General features: G+C 46.8%; 1 protein-coding gene across 4 annotated transcripts in view; it reads right to left on the bottom strand.

Annotated features, from left to right (window-relative positions):
• The window catches only part of WHRN (whirlin), a 114977-nt gene extending 111850 nt beyond the window's left edge, over positions 1 to 3127 (bottom strand). For 2 of the 4 annotated variants that reach the window (XM_081896377.1, XM_081896378.1), the window contains exon 1: positions 1397 to 3127. In XM_081896377.1, coding sequence (XP_081752503.1) covers positions 1397 to 2221 — 825 coding nt within the window. In that variant the 5' untranslated portion in view covers positions 2222 to 3127. The remainder of the gene's footprint in view (positions 1 to 1396) is intronic. The other 2 variants (XM_081896375.1, XM_081896376.1) reach the window with 2 other exon arrangements.
• Positions 3128 to 23887: the final 20760 nt, after the last annotated feature.

Genomic DNA, 23887 nt, shown 5'->3' with positions numbered 1-23887 from the left:
GGTAACAGTATGCTTTACTCACAGGGATACACAGGAACACAGGAAGCTGCCTTACAAGACCATTGGTCCATCTAGCATGGAATTGTTTGCACAGACTGGCAATGGCTCTCCAGGATTGCTCCCAATCCTACTTGAAGATACTGGAGATTGTACCTGAGACCTTCTGCATGCAAAGCGGATTCTACTTTAGTGAGCCATGGCACTTTGGGGTATGCAGCACCATCAACAGATCTCTCTACCCATAAGACTAAAGGACAGGGATGAGATGTAGGGAAGAGGTGGCTTCTCAGATATCCTGGTCTTAAGCTGGATAGGGCTTTATGCCCCCATAATAAAACCTTGAATTTAGCTCAGTAGCTAAAAATAGCAGCTTCAGAAAGAGGACTTTTATAAGGACTGTGGCAGCAAAGGAAGAGACCCCCCTCCACACCCTTTAGCCAAGAGGATGTTCACTCATTCCCCCAGCTACTATTTACATTGCAAACACACATTTTTATATCCTAACCTTCCTTCAAGGAAATTAGGGTGACCTATAGCGGGGTTACCTCTGTTCTATCAACTTCCATGATTAATAGCTTTCTATTTGATTGCAACAACTCTGAAAGCTATGCCAGGCTGCAACCATGTGACTGGTTGAAGCCCCCAACTCCTGCCCATGTTTGCAATGGCACACCTGTGTCTGCCTGGTGGAACTGGGCTCCTTTGAAGAGATGGAAGGCATCTCTATCAGTGATCAGGATTGTGTAAGTTTCTTGATATAATCCCCTAATTAGTCTTCACTTTGGACTACAACTCACATTACTCCCGGGTGATGGAAGTTTAGTCCAAACCATCTGGAGGAAATCACCCTAGTGAAGGCTGAACTACTTCAACTTTCCTGGCCATGCTGTTGGAGTTGGAAGAGTTGGAAGGGACTCCAAGGGTCATCTAGTTCAACCCCCTGGAATGCAGGAATCATAGCTAAATAATCATTGACAAATGACCATCCAACCTGTTTGAAAACCCAGTGAAGGAAATTCACCACCTTCAGAGGCAGCCCATTCCACTGTCCAGCAGCTCTTAATGTCAGAAAAAAATTCCTAGTATTTAGTCAGTATCTCCTTTCTTGTAATTTGAATCTATTGGTTTGGGTCTATCCTCTTGAGCAGAAGAAAACAAGCTTGCACCATTTTCCTTGTGTCAGCCCCTGTAGTCCAACAACATCTGGAGTACATCAGGTTGGAGGAGAGCTGCCATGTGCCCTAACCACTAAACCACCCTGCCTCCATCATCCACCTAGACACCTCAAGCAAAGTACTACAATTACTGGAAGTGACTTGGACCAGCAAAGGCAGAGGCTGTAAATGACAGCCCTAGATACCACCACCCTGTCAGCCTGTCTTGTGTCCCACCTTACCTTGACGGCTTCAGCGTGGGTCACCTTGTCCAAGGGCTTGTCGTTGACTTTCAGGATCTGGTCTCCCACCCGGAGGCCTTCCTTCTCAGCCAGGGAGCCTGGTTCCACCAGGGAGACATAGATCCCGACTCCGTGCTCAGAGCCCCCTCGGATGCTGAATCCTAACCCCTCTTGGGCCTTGTTCCTCCTGAGGATCACTTGCCTGATCTCCCCGCGGAGTTCCTCCAAGCCGGAGGCGCTCAGGGGAACTGTCCCGTCGAGCGTGGTGCTGAAATCCTGCAGGGACCTCCGCGAGGCGAGAGCGGGGGGCCAGAAGTGGCCAGTCTGAGTGGGAGACGGGGAGCGGGTGGCCGGGGCTGGCGTCGTCAGGGTCCGTGCAGATCCAGCGCAGTCGAGGCCCGCGCTGCCGGAGCTGTTGGCAGGCAAGAAATCCGCCTTCAAGTAGAGCCCCTCGGAGGTGTACTGGTCGAAGAGCAGCTGGTCCGAGCGGGGGATGACCAGGCGCAACATGGGCAGGAGCTGCCTCTTCTCGGGGCCGTCTAGGAGGACTTTGAGGGTCTGCACCAGATCGAAGACGTTCCTCCGGCAATGATAGACGTTCAAGCAGTGGATAAACTGCTCCTTCTCCGCCTCGTTCAGGAGCAGGTTCAGCGCCCCATGAAGTTTCCTCACGTTGGCCGACAGCAGGCGGATTCCAGCTCCGGCCGCCGCCGCCCCGGGCCCCAGCTGGCCCCCAGCCGCCGCGCCGCCGAAGGTGTTGGACTGGGAAGACGAGGCTGCGGAAGAGCACGATCCCAGAGACATGCGATCCAGTTCCGCGCTCATGGCCCCCCCTCCCCAAGCGACAGGTCTTGGGCAGCCAGTGGAAGGCGCTCGCTAATGGGAGGGGGAGGAGGGAAGTGTCAGGACATCGGAGGGCAAACTCGGGAGCTGCTGCCGGAGCTTAGACGGGAAGAGGCTCCGGTTTCGACTGGGGCAACTCCACTCTTTTCACCCTCCTTGGCCAGAGGGGAGAGCCGGAGGGAAGGACAGCCATAGAGATAGGGGAAGGAGAGGAAGAGGAGAGGAGAAATCCCTTCCGTTCTCCTTCTCGGAGCCGCCGAGGGAAGACTCAGAACTTCGCGGTCTCTCCGAATCTTCTTGCCGAGTTTCCGCCACTTTTTACGTAGAGCGGGCGCGATCTGGGCTGGTTCCGAAACGCTCCAGCGCGGCAGGAGAAGTCACGGATCTTTCTACTCCCTCTGTAGATGAGCTTCGAGGGTCTTCTGTGGTATATGATCCTCTCACCCTCTTGCAGGAAAAAGAAAAACACACACACCACGGAGAAGTAGCGCTGGGGATTTGCGGAGTATGCGCGCCGGCGGCTCTTATGTAGATCTTCTCCTTGAGAGATCGCCTCTCTCTTTTTGCGCGTGAAGTCCTGGCCTCCCCAATCTACTCTTTGTTTAATTTTGCGATTCGTCACAATATATTATAATAGAATAAACACGCGAAGCGAAGAAACAAAAATACTCGACGGCCTCTCCTGCTTTACACTGTTTGGCCTTTTCTTTGCAAAGAAAACTGCTGAGCTGACTGCTGAGCTGATGCCGCTAGAGGAGGGGACGGAGGGAGAGTTTGCTAAACTGTTGAGCGGCTCTGCTCCGCCAAGCTGCCAGCCTGCCTGCCTGCTGGGGCCAGCCTCTTGGCAGCAGCTGCTCAGGAAGTGACGCGCCTTCCCCCGTTGCCTGGAGACGGTCCGATACAGTCCGGCTCAGCAGAGGTGAAGGTACTCGCGGAGGAGGAGGCGGGGCGGGCGGCGGGGAGCCAGGGCTCACTGGCTGGCTGATCTACCCAGGCGACTTGGATGGCAACACCTGAGGGAACTGCCTGCAACCATGACCTCCCCCCCCGGGCCTTTAAAAGCTGTGCGGCAGGCGGAAATCCAACAGATGGAGTCTCTCGTCACCAGCTCCTCCTCCCGAAAGCTATACGAACTGGACGCTTGTCTGCTAAGCGGCATTCCAGTTAGCTAGGATACACCTCCTTACAGGGCACTCCAACATGGCAGGTGGAAAGCTGACAGGTGGAGCTTTTCTACACTACTTGCAAAACAACAAACAAACCTTTTCAGTACTTTATGAAGTTCTGTGAGGCAAGGATCCAGGTGACTACCATAAAACAGTTGTGTAGCAGGCTTTTTAAAAAGTGAGGGCTAGAGTCTTGCTGCATTCATTGTTGTTGTTGTTGTTGTTGTTGTTTAGTCGTTTAGTCGTGTCTGACTCTTCGTTACCCCATGGACCAGAGCAGGCCAGGCACTCCTGTCTTCCACTGCCTCCCGCAGTTTGATCAAACTCATGCTGGTAGAACACCATTCAACCATCTCGTCCTCTGTCGTCCCCTTCTCCTTGTGCCTTCCATCTTTCCCAACATCAACATCAGGGTCTTTTCCAGGGAGTCTTCTCTTCTCATGAGGTGGTCAAATTATTGGAGCCTCAGCTTCAGGATCTGTCCTTCCAGTGAGCACTCAGGGCTGATTTCCTTCAGAATGGAGAGGTTTGATCTTCTTGCAGTCCATGGGACTCTCAAGAGTCTCCTCCAGCACCATAATTCAAAAGCATCATTGAGTTCCTGCTTTTTATGGCCTTGGAGGTAAAGGAAGCCAGGCTAGTTTCAAGGGGATAAAGGCAGCTTCCAGGGGCAGCTGAGAAGGCAATTATTGGCCACCTCACTGCTCACTCCTAATTCTAGAAGCAGACTGCCTCTGAATGTGGAGGTTATACAGGGGAGGTGCATCGCTGAGACAGATCTGTTCACTCGAGCACTATTCATTTCAGACGTCTACTGACACCTCCAACCCAAATGTGTGGGGCACAGACTGTGGTTATAAGTGATGAAAGAAAAGCACTTTGCACATGCTCTCTTTGAGGATTGGGGTTCCATCAACTACAACCCACCACCACCAGGCAATGTAGTTTTTGGGACAGAGTGTCTGTTTTGCACAGAGAAGGTCCCAGATTCAGTCCTGGCATCTCCGGGTTGGGAATGTCCCCTCCCTGAAGCTTTGCAGAGCCACTGCCAGCCAGTGTAGACAATTCTGAGCTAGACAGAACTGAAGCTCCGTAGCTTGATTTGAAGTGTCAGTACACATCATTTGGAGGGGACAGCACAAAACCTGGGGTTTGTAGCACAAAACAGCACAAGTCCTCTTGAGGGATTTTGCCTGGTTGGAATGTGTCCTTGTACTCAGATAATGGTTCTTGCTTGCCTGGGTGGAGAAAAGAGAGACAATGTGGGAAGAAAGTAGCCTAGTGCACAAAGCTAAAATTTTGCATTTGTTGTCCCACCTGCCACTGCAGGGCCAGCCCACCCACAAGACAAGGTGAGGTAGCTGCCTTGTGCTGAGGATTCACAAGGGCAGCAGATCTTCCCTCCAAGCAATGCATCACCTACTGCTGCCGCTGCTACCACAGTGGCAACAACAGCTAGGACAAGCTCCTTGGAGGACAGATTTGCCACTCCTCAGCAGCCCTCACCCCACACTGCCTCTGCAGTGGCCTATTGGCAAGCAGGAGGAGGTGCTGCTGGTCTCCTCCCAACCTTGTTCCTGGTGTAGATCTTCACTCCCCACTTCTTCCCTGGCGAGGGGAGCACCATTTTGTGGTTTGTCTAAGGTGCCAAAATGTTTTGGGCTGGCCCTGCACCAATGGCAACTCGCCTCCCAGAAGGTTACCCAGATATGAATGTGACTTGTGGCCTGAAAAACGGTTCTGCGCTCCTGCCCCGGATTGAGCGCAACCATTTCCCCTCCCTGCCACAGTGTATAACTAAGAAATAGTTGCCATTAAAGCTATGGCTGAGCGTACGCAAAGAAAGCTAATCTTCTTGAAATTTGTGTTTTATGTTCCCTAGCTTGGGCTGCTTAATTACAACAAAAAGCTTTTGTACTTACAGAGCACTTTCTGACTCTGAAGTGCTTTTTAGAAAGAAGGGGGAAAGCCAGGCAATTAGCCCCTAGAATGCCATATCTACAGGAGTGTGCACTGCAGGTGGGGAGGGCAGGAGTAAGTGTGTTCTAAGTGACTATAAAAGCAGGTTGGCATTTTAATTTCAATTCCGGTTGGGCAAGAACGATTAAATGACTGTCAGAGGCTCTGCGTGGCATCAGCAGTAGATGCAGGGAGCAAGACTCCCCACTTCATCCCAAGTTATCACCATGCCACCTTGCTAGTACCGATTTGGAAAGCTTTTTCATTTGTAGTCATTAAGTTCTCCTAAAGCTTAGCCAAAGCCTGCTTCCTTACAATGGTGGCAGTCCCTTCTTCTTCTTCTTCTTCTTCTTCTTCTTCTTCTTCTTCTTCTTCTTCTTCTTCTTCTTCTTCTTCTTCTTCTTCTTCTTCTTCTTCTTTTACTGCCCTTTATCCGAAGATCCTAGGGTGGTTTACAACAGAAAAATACAATTCCCACCTGAAGTCCCCATCTGAAGAGAACCCCAAAGGAGTGCAGAGTTCAGCATCATCCTCTGTCAAGTATTTTGACAATGCATTCCAAGGGAAAAATTTCCATTTGTATGTACTTTGAAGAGCCACCCAGGAAACGAAGAATACACTAGAATCAAATTATTGCAGTCTTTATATATTCTTCAATTAATGCCCTTCAGACATTTGAAGACAATCTTAGATTGCACCCTCACCATACATTTAAAGCTCCTTTATATCACGTTATGATGGTACCACTTTCCCAGCTTAGACTAAGCCTCTCACCATATGCTAATTCATTGCTCAAGTTTAACACTCAAATTTTAATTAGCAGAGAGGTTTTTGTTTTTAAACAAGGCACCCAGAGATCCAATGGAAGGTTGATAAAGAATACGGTTCTCTACATAACGCTCTTTCATCCTGGCATAGAATAAAGCAAATTTAATTGCAACTAGAGAAAAAGTGACCCAAAGTAACCTACAAACACTATGTAAACACTAAAACCGATCACAGGAAACCCAATAGAAACCTTAAAAAGCACATCTATGCAAATAAAACTCAGGTCTTACAGTTCCTGCTCCACACGTATGTGAAACCCTTCATTTTAAGGATGAAAAGCCTGGGTGAAAAAGGAAAGAGTCTGCATGACACCTAAAATTAGATAAAGATGGTGCCAGGTGAGCCTTCCCGGGTAAAGCATTCCTCCTCCTCCTCCTCCTCCTCCTCCTCCTCCTCCTCTTCTTCTTCTTCTATCACTCGTAGTAGAGTAAGATTGTCTTCCATGAATATGGTCTTAACAGTGTGTCTGTAAGTGACTATAGAGGCTAATTCTGGATCCGCACATCCTTTCTAGTGGAGACATAGGTTTCCATGCAGGAGTTGATAACGGTGAGGATTTGCCAAACGTGCCTTCCTGTTAGCTCTTTTATCCCTTTTGTCCTGAGTTTGTGCTTCTTCAAAGTCCATGAAACTTTTGGTAAAGGCTGTTCTCCAATTTGAGTGCTCACAGGCCAATGTTTTCCAGTTGTCGGTCTTTATATTACATTTTTTAGTTTTGCCTTGAAAGCATCTTTAAACCTCTTTTGTTGTCCACCATTTCACTTTCCATTCTTAAGTTGAGAGAAGAGTAGTTACTTTGGAAGATGATAATCAGGCATCCAAACAACATGACCAGTCCAATGAAGTTGATATTGAAGAATCATTGCTTCAACACTGGTTTCTTCCCAAGTGATGTGCAAATTTTTTTGGAGACACCATTGATGGAATCTTTTAAGGAGTTTGAGATAGCATTTATAAGTGGTTCATGTTTCACAAGCATACAGTAAAGTTGGTAGTACAACAACTTTGTAAACAAGCATTTTGGTTTCCCTGTGAATGTCCCGGTCCTCAAACACTCTTCACTTCAATCAGGAGAAAGCTGCACTCGAAGAGCTCAAGCGATGCTGGATTTTGACATCCATGTTGGCCCATCTGGAAAGATAACTGCCTAGGTAGGAGAAATAATCAACATTTCTTAACGTTACACGATTAAGGTGGAATTGTGGTGCTGTGGATTTGTTTTGTGCTTGTTGGTGCAGCACTTTGGTTTAACATGGTTTGGAGGTCATCCTCTGAGTGTGTACACATTACGTTGTCAACAGCATATTGAAACTCTATGACAGAGCTTATGGTAACCTTACTCTTTACTATCAGCCTACTCAAATCTGTTCGATATATGATTTCTACTCCATTGGGGAGTTTCCCTTTGACAATGTGTAGGACCATGGCAATGAAAATAATAAATAGAGTTGGGGCGATAATGCATACCTAATGCCTGATCCTACTGTGAATGGTTCGCTTTGAGAGCCATTGTTATCTGTGATTCTTGCTGGCATATTATCATGGAGGAACCAAAGGATGTTCACAAATTTATCTGGGCAGCTGATTTTCAGAAGGACAGTCCGCAGAGCAGTGTGATTGCGGAAACTATAGAGGCATCTCTTTATTAGCTGTGGCTGGCAAAATTATTGCAAGGATCTTAGCAAACTGTCTCCTATTTATATCCAGCATACCCTTCCTGAATCCCAAAATGGTTTTCAACTTTCTAGGGGGACAGTTGACATGATTTTCACTTCTCAACAGCTTCAAGAAAAATGCAGAGAGCAAAACCAACCCCGGTATATGGCGCTCATTGACCTGACCAAGGCCTACAACTACCACAGTGGTTTAGCACTCAATACCTCTTCCCAGGGAACTCTGGGAATTGTAGCTCCATGAGAAGAATAGGGGACTCCTAATAACTCTCAGTATCCTTAACAAACTGCATCTACACTGTACATTTAAAGTAGTATCACACCACTTTAAACAATCATAAGGTAAAGGTAAAGGGACCCCTGACCATTAGGTCCAGTCACAGACAATTCTGAGGTTGCGGTGCTCATCTCGCTTTATTGGCTAAGGGAGCTGGCGTACAGCTTCCGGGTCATGTGGCCAGCATGACTAAGCCGCTTCTGGCGAACCAGAGCAGTGCACGGAAATGCCATTTACCTTCCCGCTGGAGAGGTACCTATTTATCTACTTGCACTTTGACGTGCTTTTGAACTGCTAGGTTGGCAGGAGCAGGGACCAAGCAACAGGAGCTCACCCCGTTGCGGGGATTCGAACCGCTGACCTTCTGATCGGCAAGTCCTAGGCTCTGTGGTTTAACCCACAACGCCAACAATCATAGCTGCCTCCAAAAGAAGCCCAGGAGCTGTAGTTTGTTGCTTATTAATAGTCTGGTGTAGTTGGATTATGTTTTCTTCAGTGGAAGTCTATGCTTAGTGAACAGCTTCTTTGTCAGTTGTGAGGTACCACCACCACCACAACCACAAATGCAAGTGGTGAAGCCTTGCCTGGCACCTTGCCTAATCTTTATACTGTATTTTGTAGAGTAATTTCTGTGTGGAACCCCCCCCCCCCCCGTGCATCTGCACTAAACATCTAGAAGCAGGATGATAGCACTTTTAACAGCCCTGGCTTCACCCAAAGAATCATGGGAAGTGTAGTTTAAGGGTGCTAAGAGTTGTGTGGAGACCCCTATCCCCCCCCAGTGGCGTAGCGTGGGTTGTCAGCACCCGGGGCAAGGCAATTAATTTGCGGCCCCTAACCTGTGGATTTGCGCCCCCTAACCCTAACCCCCAGATGTTGCGCCCAGTGCGGCCGGCCCCCCCACGCTACGCCATTGCCCCCCCCCCCAAGCTGCAATTTCCAGACTTTCCTAGGAAATGGGTTGATTTTTAAAGCACTTTGGGAATTGCAGTTCGGGTAGGGGAATAGGGGCCTCCACACAAATCAAAGCATATAGCAGTGGTTTTCTACCAGTGTGTCATGGCATCCTGCAGTGCTTTGAATGATGGTCAGGGGTGGCCTCTGACCCTCTTTCCTTCCCTTCCTCCTCTGATGCCTCTCTCATGTTTCTGACTCCCAAAGGCTTGCAAGACTGTTTGTTGCAGCAGCTGCCCTAATTATAAGCTTCCCAAGTGAATGGTGCCTCTGGAGCTGGCCAGGGGGAGCTTCCCAGGCCCCTGTGGGGCAGTGTGAGGAGGCACCTCTTTTGGGATGAGGGGCAGGCCAGAGACCAGGGGTGGCAGCAGCAGCTGCCTGGAGGACTCTTGAGGAGAGGGGAGAGAGGAGAGGAAGTTGAGGGAACACTCCACAAGGTGTTTGAAAAGAGGTGAGGGGTTGCCACCTCTGCAGACATAACAGGGCTCCTGAGCCCCACAGGGGTACCACAGAAAGAATGTAGTTGGTCAAGGGAGCCGTGGACCCAAAAAGATTGAAAACCTCTGGCATATAGAACTTCTTATTTTTTTATTTTTTTTAAGCAAAGGAGCTGGGGCATTCAGAAAACTCAGAAATATTGTTTTGACACAGAAAGGTGAGTACTGCATTAACTGCCATGGTCTGTTTTGCAAAATTAGTCCTTCGGCATTTTACAGATCAACCTAAAAAAGCACTTCTGGCATTTATATTATCATAGCAAGGTTTACAGTATTCAACTCCCACTCCCTATTATGTGTTGCTGAAGGACGTGCTTCTGTCTGCTATGTGATATATCCCTTTACTCTACAATAGCTTGTCCTTTGTAGATTTCAAAGCCAAGAAGATAGTTTGTTCTATAGTTTAAAGATAATAATTGTTCTACTCAGGTACACAGCACAACGCAAAAATTGTGATGTCAGATTTTTGACAGAGGGGCACTTAGTCAGACTTAGCCCAAGGGAGAGCAGGGAGATAAGGATCTAGCCTGCTGGCTGGATCCAGTCCTCCACACCTGTTCTACACTATGAATTAATATTACTATTATTATTAACAGAAGAAAGCTTTACAATTTGTCAGGTGGATTAGACAGGGCGGTTTTAAAAGTTGATAGTGATCACACCATGGTGGAATCTACACACATATAAAAACCATTCTGAAAATGCTTTTTTTAAGGGCATTTTTTAAAAAATACATTGAACTTTCCCCAAGGATATGTCGTATATTGCACTTTAAATTCACTTAAAACATTTTATTTGCAGCTAGATTCAGGTAGTTAGCTGTGCTGGTCTGACACAGTCGAAATAAAAATTTAAAAATAAATAAAAAAGAAGTGTGCATGCACACAAAAGCTTATACCAGAAAAACTTAGTTGGTCTATAAGGTGCTACTGGACATTTTTTTTTATTTGCAGCTGTATAGCTGAGTTCCCTGTCTCATATGTCAATATAATCAAAGTAGAATAGTGTTGTGCACCACCCCAATCTTCAAGTGGTGCAAGACTTCAGGGGTTCAAGGATTTGGAAAGAAGAACAGGAGAGATTGTGGTGTCTTTATGATACTTGGTTTATTTACACACACATATATACAACGTGAGCCTATGAGGGAGGGACTCACAGCATTAACACCCCAGAAGGTCTTTCTTCTCCCATAGCTGCAGCCTTGGATTCAACCTGAAAGAAAGCATGACTCTTACTTTCAGACTTCTGCCTGCTTCTAACCCAGCTCACAAGCTCACTCTAGCTTTGATTGTTGTCCTTCTCACTACCAGCCAAGTGACAAGGGGGACCTACCCATTTGCCTTCTGGCCCAGGGCAACTTCCTTTGCCATACCAAGGACCACACTCAAGGTACTTTAGGTGGCAACTGTGGCCCTTGCCTGGCTAATTCAGCAACGGGATCCTCTGTTAGATGTTAGACCTTGCTGGATCCAGGACCCCAGCAATCAGAAGGGACTCAGGCATCATACTGACTAACCCACCCACCCCCAAAACCTACAACAATATAAAGGAAAAGTACTACTGTCCTCTAATTCAGCAGGTGGTACCCACAGCCATTGTGAGAACAACAAAAAAAAGTGCTCGGATAAGTAGCTGAGTGACTGACCCAATGACTTTTGGGGTCCAGGCCTTGCAGAGGAACCTGGGGATTTAACATCTTAATCTTTGTACAGGAAAGATTGTCTATACAGGAACCAAAACAAAGAGCTGGAGCACATGCACAAGAATTTCTTTCCTATTCAGATCAAATTCTAGAAAAACTTGCATGCCTTCAGTCAGAAGAATAAAGGGAAACTGGGATGCTCCATATTGTTATTCACAGCAAAGACAGCAAGCGTGAGTGTTTATGTAACTAGCTCTAAGCAAAGAAAGGCAGCTGTTACCTGGGTGTGTGTGTGTGTGTGTGTGTGTGTGTGAGAGAGAGAGAGAGAGAGAGAGAGAGAGAGAGAGAGAGAGAGAGAGCTAGAGCTGATGGAGTAGAGTTGTCTGTGCCAACTTGGGCCCACTAAGCCAGGCTAATGCTCTCAGATGCAAAGGAGCCTGTTCTCCTTTGAAGGAAGTTTTGTACACAGAATGGTAAACAGGATATCCTCTTCTCCTTCCTTTTGGGCAGCAAAATGCTTTGGGTAGACCCTGACCCAAGGTATATTGTCAGGTTGTTGTATGCAACTTCCTGGGACATAAAGGAACACCAATACTCAATCTTACAATAATAATTACTCGTAATTATTATAAGACCATCATTTAGTTAGTAGTGTTCTTTGTATCCCTCAAGAACACTTGAGGGGCAGCCCCTTTGATGTGCCACCAATGTGGTGCTGAAAAGTTATTCCTTGCAAGCAGTAGAGACGTGTCCATTGGAAATAGCCATTAAAAGTAAAGAAGATGGAATTAAAAGATTGCTCCATTACTATTCCTGCCATCTGCTGGTGCGATTCCACCCGCCACAGAAATGATGAGTTGCTTGGGCTATTTAAGCAAGCAGTAGAGGAATGTCACATCAGCAACATTGACTTGAGCCATCTGGATCTTTTACCACTAAATCTATTATTTGGCCTGAGGACAAGGACATACTGTCACGAGAAGCGGGGGATGGGGGACTCGGGAGAATGAGATTTGCTCCTAAGAGTATTGGATCAGATTGCTTTACAATATTTCAATTCCACCTTATTTCAAAGGGTATCAACTTCACTCTTAAAATATGAAAGGAGGGATGGGGGAAACCTGTGTTGCTCCAGATATTGTTGGACTACAACTCCCATGCTGGCTGGCTGACAGAAGCTGGTGTCCAACAATATATGGAGGGCTATTGGTTCCCATTCCGCAGTGCTTATGTAAGCAGAAGGCAGCTTGAGAATTTTAGAATTGTAGGATTGGAACTCTTGCAATGCTGAAACCACAGCTAAACAATCCCTGACAGATGGCCATCCAACCTCTGTTGAAAAACCTCCAATGAAGGAAAGTCCACCACCTTCCAAGGGAGTCCATTCAACTGCTGAACAGCTCTCCCTGCCGGAAGGTTCTTCCTGATGTTTAATCAGAATCTCCTTTTTTTGAAATCTGGAACCCACTTTCCCTCTGGAGCAACAGAAAACAAGCTTGCTCCATCTTCCATGTGGCAATCCTTTAGATATTTGAAGATGGCTATCTTCTCTTCTCCAGGCTAAATATAATAATAATAATAATAATAATAATAATAATAATAATAATAATAATAATAATAATATTTTTATACCCTGCCCATCTGGCTGGGTTTCCCCAGCCACTTTGGGTGGCTTCCAACAAAATATTAAAAATACAATAAAACATCAAACATTAAAAACTTCCCTAAACAGGGCTGCCTTCAGATGTCTTCTAAAAGTCAGATAGTTGTTTATTTCCTTGACATCTGATGGGCGGACACTCCATAGCATGGGTGTCACCAGGGAGAAGGCCCTCTGCCTGGTTCCCTGTAATCTCACCTCTCACAGTGAGGGAACTGCCAGAAGGCCCTTTACACTGGACCTCAGTGTCCAGGCAGAACGATGGGGGTAGAGACGCTCCTCAGGTATACTGGGCCGAGGCCATTTAGGGCTTTAAAGGTCAGTGCCAACACTTTGAAATGTGCTTGGAAATGTACCAGGAGCCAATGTATGTCTTTCAGGACCGGTGTTATATGGTCTCGGTGGCCACTCCCAGGCACCAGTCTAGATGCCACATTATGGATTTGTTGCAGTTTCTGAGTCACCTTCAAAGGTAGCCCCACATAGAGGGCATTGCATGTTTCTCATAAGGCTCGGTGTCCAGTCTCTCCTTTCCCTCCCTTCTCCTAGTAATGTGGTGAGCAGATGGTCAGATGGTCTTGTTTGACTCTAAATGTATTCTCCACACTGTCCCCTTGTTCCATCTCAAGGGCCTTTCATGGATTCCTTCCCAGCTGGCCCAAATTCTGATTATTATTATTACTATTAGCTTTGTCCATTTTTGCTGCTGCTAGAAGTTTCTTTAGTAGCATCTGATCTTTTCTATAATATTCTCCCTCTAAATAATTCAACAGCAATGTTAATGCATTACATTTCAATGACAACCCTATTATTTCATAAATAACGTCAGTGTAATTAAACCTTAGGGTAGCTCAGCTAGACATGATAAAAATATGCTCAGGGAGCATTATTTCAGAAAATGCATTCACTCAATAGATTTTATTTGGTAACTAGAGCTGTATAGGGTTCCTTTTATGATCCTGCACTCTTTTCACCCTCACAATGATTCTGTGAGGTTAGGCTGAGAAAGTGACTGGCTGAAGGTCACTCCAGTGAGCATCATGGCCAAATGGACATTTGAACCCAGGTATCCCCAGTCCTGGTCTGACACTGTGGCTACTACACCACACTGTTATGTACTAAGCTTGGATCCTAGAACAATCCTAAGCTTGGATCCTAAGCTTGGATCCTAGAACAATAGGCAAGTAGGATCCTAGAATGCAACAACTGATTGGCTTGCACGAAAAGACCAATCAGGCTCCAGGAGGAAGTTAACCAGCCTATTAGGCTGGTAGGATCCTAGAATGCAAAAACTGATTGGCCTGCAGGAAAAGACCAATCAGGCTCCAGGAGGGAAGCAGAATCAGCCAATCAGATGGGACTCATTGTGTAAATAATGCATATAAAAGCCTGAGGTTTGGAGGGCAATTCAATCACTGTTTTACAAGCTGCAATAAAGAGCATGAAATCACTACAGGACTATAAGTATATTTCATACACCTTCATAGGAATAGAGAAATCTGCCTCATACTGAGTCAGGTCTGTCTTGCTCAGTATTGTTCTCACAGACTGGCAACATCTCTCCAGGGTTTCAGGCAGGAGATTCTCCTGGCCCCAACTGGATATGCTGGGGATTGGACTTGGGGGCTTCTGCATGCACAACAGCTCTACCAGCTGAACTATCCCCCTCCATAGCCATGACAGCAAGAAACTTTTCCCTCCATTATTATTATTTTAAGAGAGCTGTGATTTCTATGAAACCATGTTCTCTGCTTCATATGTAGCCTCTTCTTTTTCTCTGGTCCTGCAAAACAGCAGGAAGCTCTATCTGCTCCAAATCCAGCAGTTTGTCAGTTTAAAATCTTAATCAGGAAAGAACTCTGTCTGGCACAAGTACCACTCCGTGCCAGGAATTCTTTTGGTTCTTCCTGCAGAGTTGCATGCTCACCAGTTCATGTTCCCAGTGGGTGCTTTAACAAATGATACAGCATTGCCAGATGCATTAAAGCAGCTGTACTAAAACGAGGGGGGAGAGAAAGATTCAGCACTCCTGAAATGTAGGATGTCCCTGTATTAATTATTGGTTGTGCATTCCCTCTTTGTATGCTTTCCCCAGTCATATTAACAGATTACTCGAGAACGTGATGTGCTTCTAGCCTGCTGTATCTCCTCATTGTTTCCCATCTGTTGATTGATTATGAAAAAAAGACTATTAATAGCTTGGAAAAGCTCGCAAAATCCTGGCCACATATTGATTGCCACCTCCTGGCATGGCTATTGAATTTAATGGCAGTTCATTTGCTTAAATGGCTTTGCCTTTTTTTCCTCCAGCGGTGAGAAGTGGAGAGTATTTTTTTATTTATTTAAAAGATAAACAATGCAGACGTTGTGCACTCCATGCATTTAAAGCATATAGCCACCCACAAAGAAACCTGGATGCTGTAGCTTCCCCCTCACAGAGCTACAATTCCCAGCACCCGTTGCACTTCTCATGAGTCTTTGGGGGTGGTGGTTCCATGTGCTTTAAATGTATGGCGGGTGTGCTAGCCACTTCCCTTAGTAGGGAAAAGTAAGGGAATGGCACCTCTGCTGTATTTGGATCCCTTTAACTGAGAGGCCGGGTTTAGTGTGGCAGCTTCTGCACTGCCAAAACAGAGGACAAAGGACATATATTTGCATAAAATGTGCATATGCTAATTTATATGCATAGATGAAAATGCAGAAATAATTACTATAATTTAAATGGAAATCCAGTACATCTCACCACAGTGTAGAAAACTGAAGAGGAGGTGTGTGTTCCTGCGTAGTCTGTTTTCTAAGTACTGGTTGTGGGCGGGTGACCTCAAGACTGTTAAAGGCTGTCAGTGGTTACTAGCCACAATGGCTATGCTCTGTGGGAATCACAAGACAGCAGAGAGCTGTTGCATTCAACTCCTGCTTACAGGCTTCCCATAGGTCTTTGGTTGGCCATGAGGAGAACAGGATGCTGGACCAGATGGGTCTCATCCAACAGACCCTTTTATTTTTCTTAAGGCCCCTCCTGCTCTCCCCTCTGATGGTTCTTTATCTCTAGCCATTACATGTGGAGTAATATTATATGGATGTTTCAGGTTTGGGGTCATGACCAATGTAGCATTAAGAGGGGGAGCACAATGCATGTAACCAAAAGGAAATAAATAAGGATCTGAACAAGGCTTTATATGCACCATACAGTCATACCTCATGTTACGTTTGCTTTATGTTACATTTTTTCAGGTTACGTCCCGCAGCGACCCGTAAGTACCGGAAAGGGTTACTTCCGGGTTTCGCCACTCGTGCATGCACTGAAGTGCTAAATCACACTTCATGCGTGCGCACAAGTGCCAAATCGCACCGCACACCTGCGCACATACAGCACTTCAGGTTGTACTCTTTTCATGTGGTGAACAGGTCTCCGGAATGGATCCCATTTGCAACGAGAGGTACCACTGTATTTCCTTCTTAGGGCCAAGTGGGAGGCACAGACAATGGAGCTTCTGGGCTTCTCTGCATGCACAAGATAAGTGATCTGTATTCAGCAGAAGATTTGATTGACACCTGTGCATTAAGGTAAAGAACCAGGCAATGTCCTTGCCTGGTACTTTTAAACTGCGTTTCCATGCGCTTGGGCACTCATCACAGACCTCCTTGCGCCAGTAGCAATATAGTCAGGCTGGCCACATGACCTGGAAAGCTGTCTGTGGACAAAGTTGGCTTCCTCAGCCTCAAAGCGAGATGGGTGCCGCATCCCATAGTCACCTTTGACTGGATTTAACTGTCCAGGGGTCCTTTTCTGAGTCTCTTTTCTCTTCATGCTTCCTGGAATAAGCTATAAGCCATGTGGCCATGGCTCCTTGCAAGTAAGCTGAATCTCTCTAAAAGGTAAATTTATGGCCTATTCTTCTTCACAAACCCAAAGATTGCAACTGTGCTTCTGGTGCTGATGGGACCAAAGGAAGGTGCTCACCTCAGGATCTTAGCACCCAGGCAAGTTTGTATAGGGAGATACAAACTTTCAGGTGCTCTGAGCTCAAGGCATGTTTCCCGGCTTGATCACTGAGATCTTTCGGACAGTTTCAGTTGGTGGTCCCCTGTGGTTCAGATGCATGACTTGTAATGAGAATAGGCAGGTACCCCCTTGCAGAACAACCCACCCTGTCTTTAGTTGAGTAACATTGACTGCACCTTCCACCCTGCAACTCTGTTTCTGCCTCACCTGGGCTGTTCTCTGTGTAACATCAAGCTCTTAGTCTTCTGCAATGGAAGCACCGGGCCTATTACATCTGTCCTTTTTTTTTAAAAAAAAATATTTATTGGCATTTTTTAAATACAATACACAAAAATAAACAATATCACATATATCTTAACATAGTTTCATAGCTTCTTTGGACTCCCTCACGTCTCCCGCTCCCACTTTCATCCCAATAATATTTCCCAGCAATTTATCACCTTATTTCCAATCTTCGTATCTGAAATCTTCTCTGATTTCAGATACCCTATGTTCAAATCCCTAAAGTTTTAAATATAATCCGATAGTTATCCAAAAAAGATTTTTCCCCCCCTAAATCTTACTTATCTTCATAACTCCATCTAATTTAATGGTGCCAAATTATTTATGATCTAGCATCCTTCTTAACATTCAACCAAATTACAATGTTTCTGTAGGTAAATCTTGAATTTCTTCCAATCTTCTTCAACCCTCTCCTCTCCCAGGTCTCGGATTCTGCCAGTCATGTCAGCCAGTTCCATATATTCTATCAGTTGCATCTGCCATTCTTCCAGTGTGGGTAAATCTTGGGTTTTCCAGTGCTTAGCTACGAGTATCCTTGCTGCCGTTGTTGCATACAGAAAGAAAGTTCGGTCCTTTTTTAACACCCTCTGGCCGACAATACCCAAGAGGAAGGCCTCTGGTTTCTCCTATTACATCTGTCCTATTGCATGGTAGGGAGAGAAGCCAGAAAGCCTAGGACTTGCAAAACAGAAGGTTGGCAGTTCGAATCCATGCAACAGGGTGAGCTCCTGTTCCTCGGTCCCTTCTCCTGCCAACCTAGCAGTTCGAAAGCACGTCAAAGTGCAAGTAGATAAATAGGTACCGCTCTGGCGGGAAGGTAAACGGCGTTTCTGTGTGCTGCTCTGGTTCGCCAGAAGCGGCTTAGTCATGCTGGCCACATGACCCGGAAGCTGTATGCCAGCTCCCTCGGCCAAAAAAGCGAGATGAGTGCCACAACCCTAGAGTCGGCCACGACTGGACCTAATGGTCAGGGGCCCCTTTACCTTTACCTTATTGTACTAGTGCCCCCCTTTCCTCTGCCACCTTGCAGACCTCAGCAGACCCCTCTCCCCCCACTATTTCTTTTCTGCACTTGTTTCCTCACTTAGCTCTCCCTTTGCTATCTTTTTTCTCCTGGCTATCCACACTAACAGGGGCCCTTCCCTGTTTTCCCCAGGGCCCCTCTAGCTCTAGGACAGTGTTTCCCAACCTTTTTTGGGCAAAGGCACACTTGTTTCATGAAAAAAATCTTGAGGCACACCACCATTAGAAAATGTTTAAAAAATTAACTGTGTGCCTATATTGACTATATATAAAGTAACTCTCTTTAATAGGCATCAAATAAACACAAAGAAAGTATTTTATAATTACTTTATTATGAAATAGGACGCACCTACTTTTTTGGGGGGGGGGGGAAATAAAGGAAAAATTTTTTTCCTTTATTTCCCCCCCCCCAAACCAGGTCGGGGAACAGTGGGATGGCGGTGCTGCGCCTCCCCGCTGTCCCCCGAGCTTGTGGGGCTGGCCCATGTCTGCCTGGCGCGAGGGGCGCTCTGCTTCAGGGCGCCCCGCGCGTCGGGCGGCAGGCTACAGTCCGCAGCATGGGGAACCCTCTGTTTCAGGGTGCTCCGCGCTGCCAGCTGCCGCCCGCAAGCCTTGCGCTCTCAGGGGGAGATCCCCCGGGTGCGCAAGGCTGGCCAACACCAGCGCGGAGCACGGGGCGTCCTCCGAAGGGCGCCCCGTGCTCCGCGCTGCCGGCTGCCGCCCGCAAGCCTTGCGCTCTCGGGGGGAGATCCCCCGGGTGCGCAAGGCTGGCCAACACCAGCGCGGAGCACAGGGCGTCCTCCGAAGGGTGCCCCGTGCTCCGCGCTGCCAGCTGCCGCCCGCAAGCCTTGCGCTCTCGGGGGGAGATCCCCCGGGTGCGCAAGGCTTGCTGGCACCAGCGCGGAGCACGGGGCGTCCTCCGAAGGGCGCCCCGTGCTCCGCGCTGCCGGCTGCCGTCCGCAAGCCTTGCTCCCGCCGCCCGCCTCGCCCGCCTCCCTCCCACGGCACACCAGGCAACGTCTCGCGGCACACTAGTGTGCCGCGGAACACCGGTTGGGAAACACTGCTCTAGGAAGCCTAAGAACTGGTTGCCAACTCTGGGGCTCCTTTTCCTGGCCCATTGAGACACCTGGGCTCCTCTCCTTAGTTCCTTGCAGCTTCGCAAAGACTAAATTTGAGCATGCACCCATAGTTTTGTTTTCCCCATGTTCCTGAGGCTGTATTTCCACTGTTGGTTTTGTTGTAAGCAATTTTGCCATTATACACCCCCACCTCCTCTTTTCTTTTTCCACACCTCAATTTTTCCTCATCCGCATAATACAGTGGTTTAGAAGTGTTGTACTGCTGCTCCCTAGGGTGCCTTGAATGATGGTGGAGGAAGCAACGGGCAGCATTAGCCTTTGTTATTTCTTTCCCTCCCTCCTCTTAGATTAGATGTGTAGAATAGATTAATAAAAGTGACCACACATGGCAAAAGCAAAAATTGTGTCATCTGCAAAGTGCACCTGATGGGAAATGTAGTTCCTGAGCCCTGCCCCCCACTTTGCCCATGAACACGTCAAAGGGGAACCACAGAAAAAATGTAGTTGCTCAGGGAAACGGTGGACTCAAAGAGGTTGAAAACCTCTGCAATAGACAGCTACTGACTCAAACCTGTGTGTATAAAAGGGTTAATCTGACCCCTGAGCTCATGTTACTTGTGGGTGTTGCTTAGTAGGCTCCTAGCAGCCTCTGCTTGCTCCCTTTTCAATGTCATGGGTCAAGGCCTTTGGAACTCCTTTCCACATGAGATTAGGCACACAGCCAAGATTTCCTTGTTCCAGCAGGCATCATGATAATTTCTTAACCTGTTTTATTGTCCTGTTTTCTGTGGATTGTTTTTACAGATACCACTTAGAAATGCAAATAATTAAGTAGTATACAAATGTCTGAAATAATAAATAAACATGACTAAAAGAATGACAGCCAGCATTTAATAATCTAAAGTGTGCCCGTCAAGTGTTCAAGGTACATGGCACACATTCTTAGCAACCCGTGCAACAAGGAAAAGAGGATTTTCTTATATACCAGATAGCAAGCATCATTCTGTATGTGTGAATCTTTAGCTGAAATTGCACCACTGATGCACATGAAGTAGGTATCAGCAGACTTTGGCAGGGGGGGAGGGGCAGACACTCGCTGCCACTCTCACCCCTCTCACACACACAATTTTTGGATTTTTGCTAGATGATATTGCATTAAGAAATAATTATACCACCCTTTCTAGTTCATTTCCCTACTACAAAGAATCCAGAGTTTAAGGGGTGGGTTTATTTGTGCAAGAGTGCAAATATACCTTTAACTGAAATTGCTGTGGTTTCATCCCATCTGAAATTGCTGTAATTTCATCCTATCTGAAAATAGCAATAATTTGGAAACACCTGTTATGAGAATTATATGGTCTAAAATATAAAATAAATGTTCATAAATGTACCAGGCAAACACATACATAAATATATAAACCACATGTCTGAAACAGTGCAGGAAAATAGTCCTGAAACCAATTTGGCTCTCCCAAATTGACCTCAAATATTCCTCTGCAAGGAGGAAGGAAATTGGAAAACCTCCCTATTGTCTCTTAGCTCACAAATCCTGTCTTAAGCATGTATCTGTGTATGAATAGGGTGAGCCTGTGACCTGGATTCAGGAACTGAGTATGTATTTACCAACACAAAAGAATGGCCAGGATGCCCAGGTAAAAGCAATCAGTGACCATTATCAGCAATCAGTGACCATTATCAGGTCCTGGCAAACAGGGTTTCTGCTTCCTTCTGTGATGTATGTATGATGTTTCAGGGGGTTGGTCTTGGGCTACAGGTGGGCAATTTCAAAAGTCTATATAACAGCAATGTTCTGGGTCCCTCCTGCCTCCTGCGTGTGGTTCTGAGCACCCTGTTGCAACAGTTAATAAATATCAGGCTTACTAGCTGCTTTGATTCTCAATATTCTTTGGTTGGCCTGTTATTTTTCTCCTACCAATAGAGAACCTACATAAGGACTCTATAAAGGCTCTTGGGTACCCCGTAAGGGAAAAGGAGCAGGTATTTTTCTTATAACGCACCCTATATAAACCCTTGGATATACTGTATTTTTCGCTCCATAGGGCGCAACAAACCATAGGGCGCACCTCTTCTTTCCTCCCCAGCCCCAAAGAGCAGCATACAGGCTGCGTGCAACCTCTCCCTGCCGGAGGGGTTGCGCACGGCTATGGCACAAGCCAAGACAGCTAGCGGGATGGATTCCGCTCTCTGTTTTGGCTTCCTCTTTAGCCCCGTGCAGTCTGTCCCTGCCGGGAGAGGCTGCGCAGAGCTAAAGAAGCCATAGCCCCGTGGAGCCTCTCCCTGCCGGAGGGGTTGCGCACGGCTATGGCGCAAGCCAAGGTAGCGAGCGGGATGGATTAGCATTGCTATCGCTGAAGCCAAGGAGCCTGCATTCACTCCATAGGACGCACACACATTTCCCCTCAATTTTTGGAGGGGAAAAAGTGTGTCCTATAGAGTGAAAAATATGGTACTTGGAAGACTTGAGATAGTCTTTAGGAACGCAGGAAGCTGCCATGTACTGAGTCAGACCATTGGTCCATCTAGCACAGTACTGTCTACTCTGACTGGCAGCAGTTTCCCAAGGTTTCAGAGCGGGATCTTTCCCTACCTAGAGATACTAGGGATTGAACCTGAGCAAAACAGGTGCTCTGTCACTGAGCTACAGGCTTTCCTAAGTATACAGATGGTGGTAATTGAAACTAAGCAACAATTAACAAATTCTTATTGGAAATGTGGATGGCAATCGCATGGATGCCTTGACAGATGATCACCATTACATGCCTAGAGCTGCAATTGAATGCACAGTGATTTGAGAGTGTGTCCTCTTGAACTTAGCAGGGGTTTTATTTACTTTTGCATACGCAGAGTTAGGAACAGGAAGCACAAGGTGTTAGGGAACAGGTGCTGTCAGTCAAAGATCTGAGAGATGGAAATCCATAGTGATGCCAGAGAGGTTAATGAAGTCCTAATCTTGGTTGATTTGTACTATCTGAAACAATCAGCAGCTGCTGCCATTGATTAAAGCCAAAAAGCAAAGCCCAGGCATTTAATCAATCACACGCCTGGTGTGGTTTCCTCCCAACTTCTGCCTAAAATTAACTTTCCACCCACAAAGCCAGAGGGCTGGCCGTTGTTTATCTGCCAGATAGCAGAAAACCAAAGGCCTCCTGCACTCTTGCATACACACTGCTTCAGCCCCCCATGCTTCTGCCTCAAAACCATGGAAAACCCTAGCCACCCTGTAAACATTCTGTCAATCACAGAAGACTGTTTAGCACATATTAGTTATCCCTGTACAGGAGCAGAGATAAAACTACTTATCTTGTTTAATTTGCTTAATGATTGTGCAAAACAGCCTCCTACTTTGGGCAGTTTTTGATACAAACGAATACAGTGGACACTTGGGTTGCATACGTGATCCGTGCGGGATGCACGTTCGCAACCCACGTGGGTTGTGATTCAGTGCTTCTGCACATGCGCTACCTCCAAAACCCAGAAGTAACCCGTTCCAGTACTTCCAGGTTTCGGCAGTCCGAAACCCGAAAAAACACAACCTGAAGCGGCTGTAACCCGAGGTATTGCTGTTGTTTTGATTCCTTCCTTCCTATCACCATCCTTGACTTTGCTGCTGCCCAGGCTGATGCTGAATTCAGTTATCAGCAGGAACCTTTGGCCTGTTTCCAAAGGCCTGTATCCAGTCCTAGTCCTACTCAGAGCAGACTCATTGAAAACAATGGCCATGGCTAACTTAGGTCCACTAATTTTAGTAGTAGCTTTGTGACATTGTCAAGCACATTGACGAAAGCAGCACTGTGGGTGAATGAGGGCAGACAAGGGCAGTGAGGGTAAAGTAAGGCAATGGGATGAATTCTGTCATAGGTAGCATTCCTGCTTGCCAGATGGGGAAATCCCCCTCTCTTCCCCCTGCACACTGTTCTCATGGTTCTCGTGACCCCCCCTCAAAGTGGATTTGAGTAAGCTGGGGGTGCATCAGGAGGAGACGGGGGAGAAGGTCCATTGCGTCAATAGGAGTCTGTGTTCTGGCTTCTGCTAGTGTGGGAGGTGAGTTGTCACTGAGAAGCAGCCTGAGTGAATAAAAGGGCATTGAAACAGTGCAAATGGTCAGAGCTGGGCCACGGGGAGCAGCCCAAGGTCATCTGAGAATCAGGAGTTGTGGAAGGAAGCCAAAAATCAGTACCAAATAAGGAGAAGGCAGGAGACAAAGACTAAGGAACATGCTAGAAATCAGGGCCAATGAGCAATCAAAGGGCACAGGAACACATCAGAGTACAGGAAAATTTCGTTGTTTGAGCTTAACTTGGGGGAGCTCCCCCCCCCCGGACCAAATGCACCTCTAAACAATTTTGTGAAAGCCAAAAGCAAAAGAGGGTGGAGCAAGAAATGTAAATTTTTACCTTTGTACAATAGGCTCGTTTCTACACACAGCCCATGTCTACCCTCCACCCAGACAAGCAAGAGTTCAAGAGCACATTCTAGCCATGCAAAAACACTAAATGAGGGCCAGGCCACCCATGAGGCAAGGGTGGTAGGATCCATGGGCAGCAGATCCAGCCTCCAAGGAAGGCATGACCTGCTGCT

This window comes from Podarcis melisellensis (genome assembly GCF_964234715.1).
Source record: "Podarcis melisellensis genome assembly, chromosome: Z".
Lineage (NCBI taxonomy): Eukaryota > Metazoa > Chordata > Lepidosauria > Squamata > Lacertidae > Podarcis > Podarcis melisellensis.
Note: the sequence above shows the minus strand (reverse complement) of the source record. Positions and strands in the feature narration are given on the sequence as shown.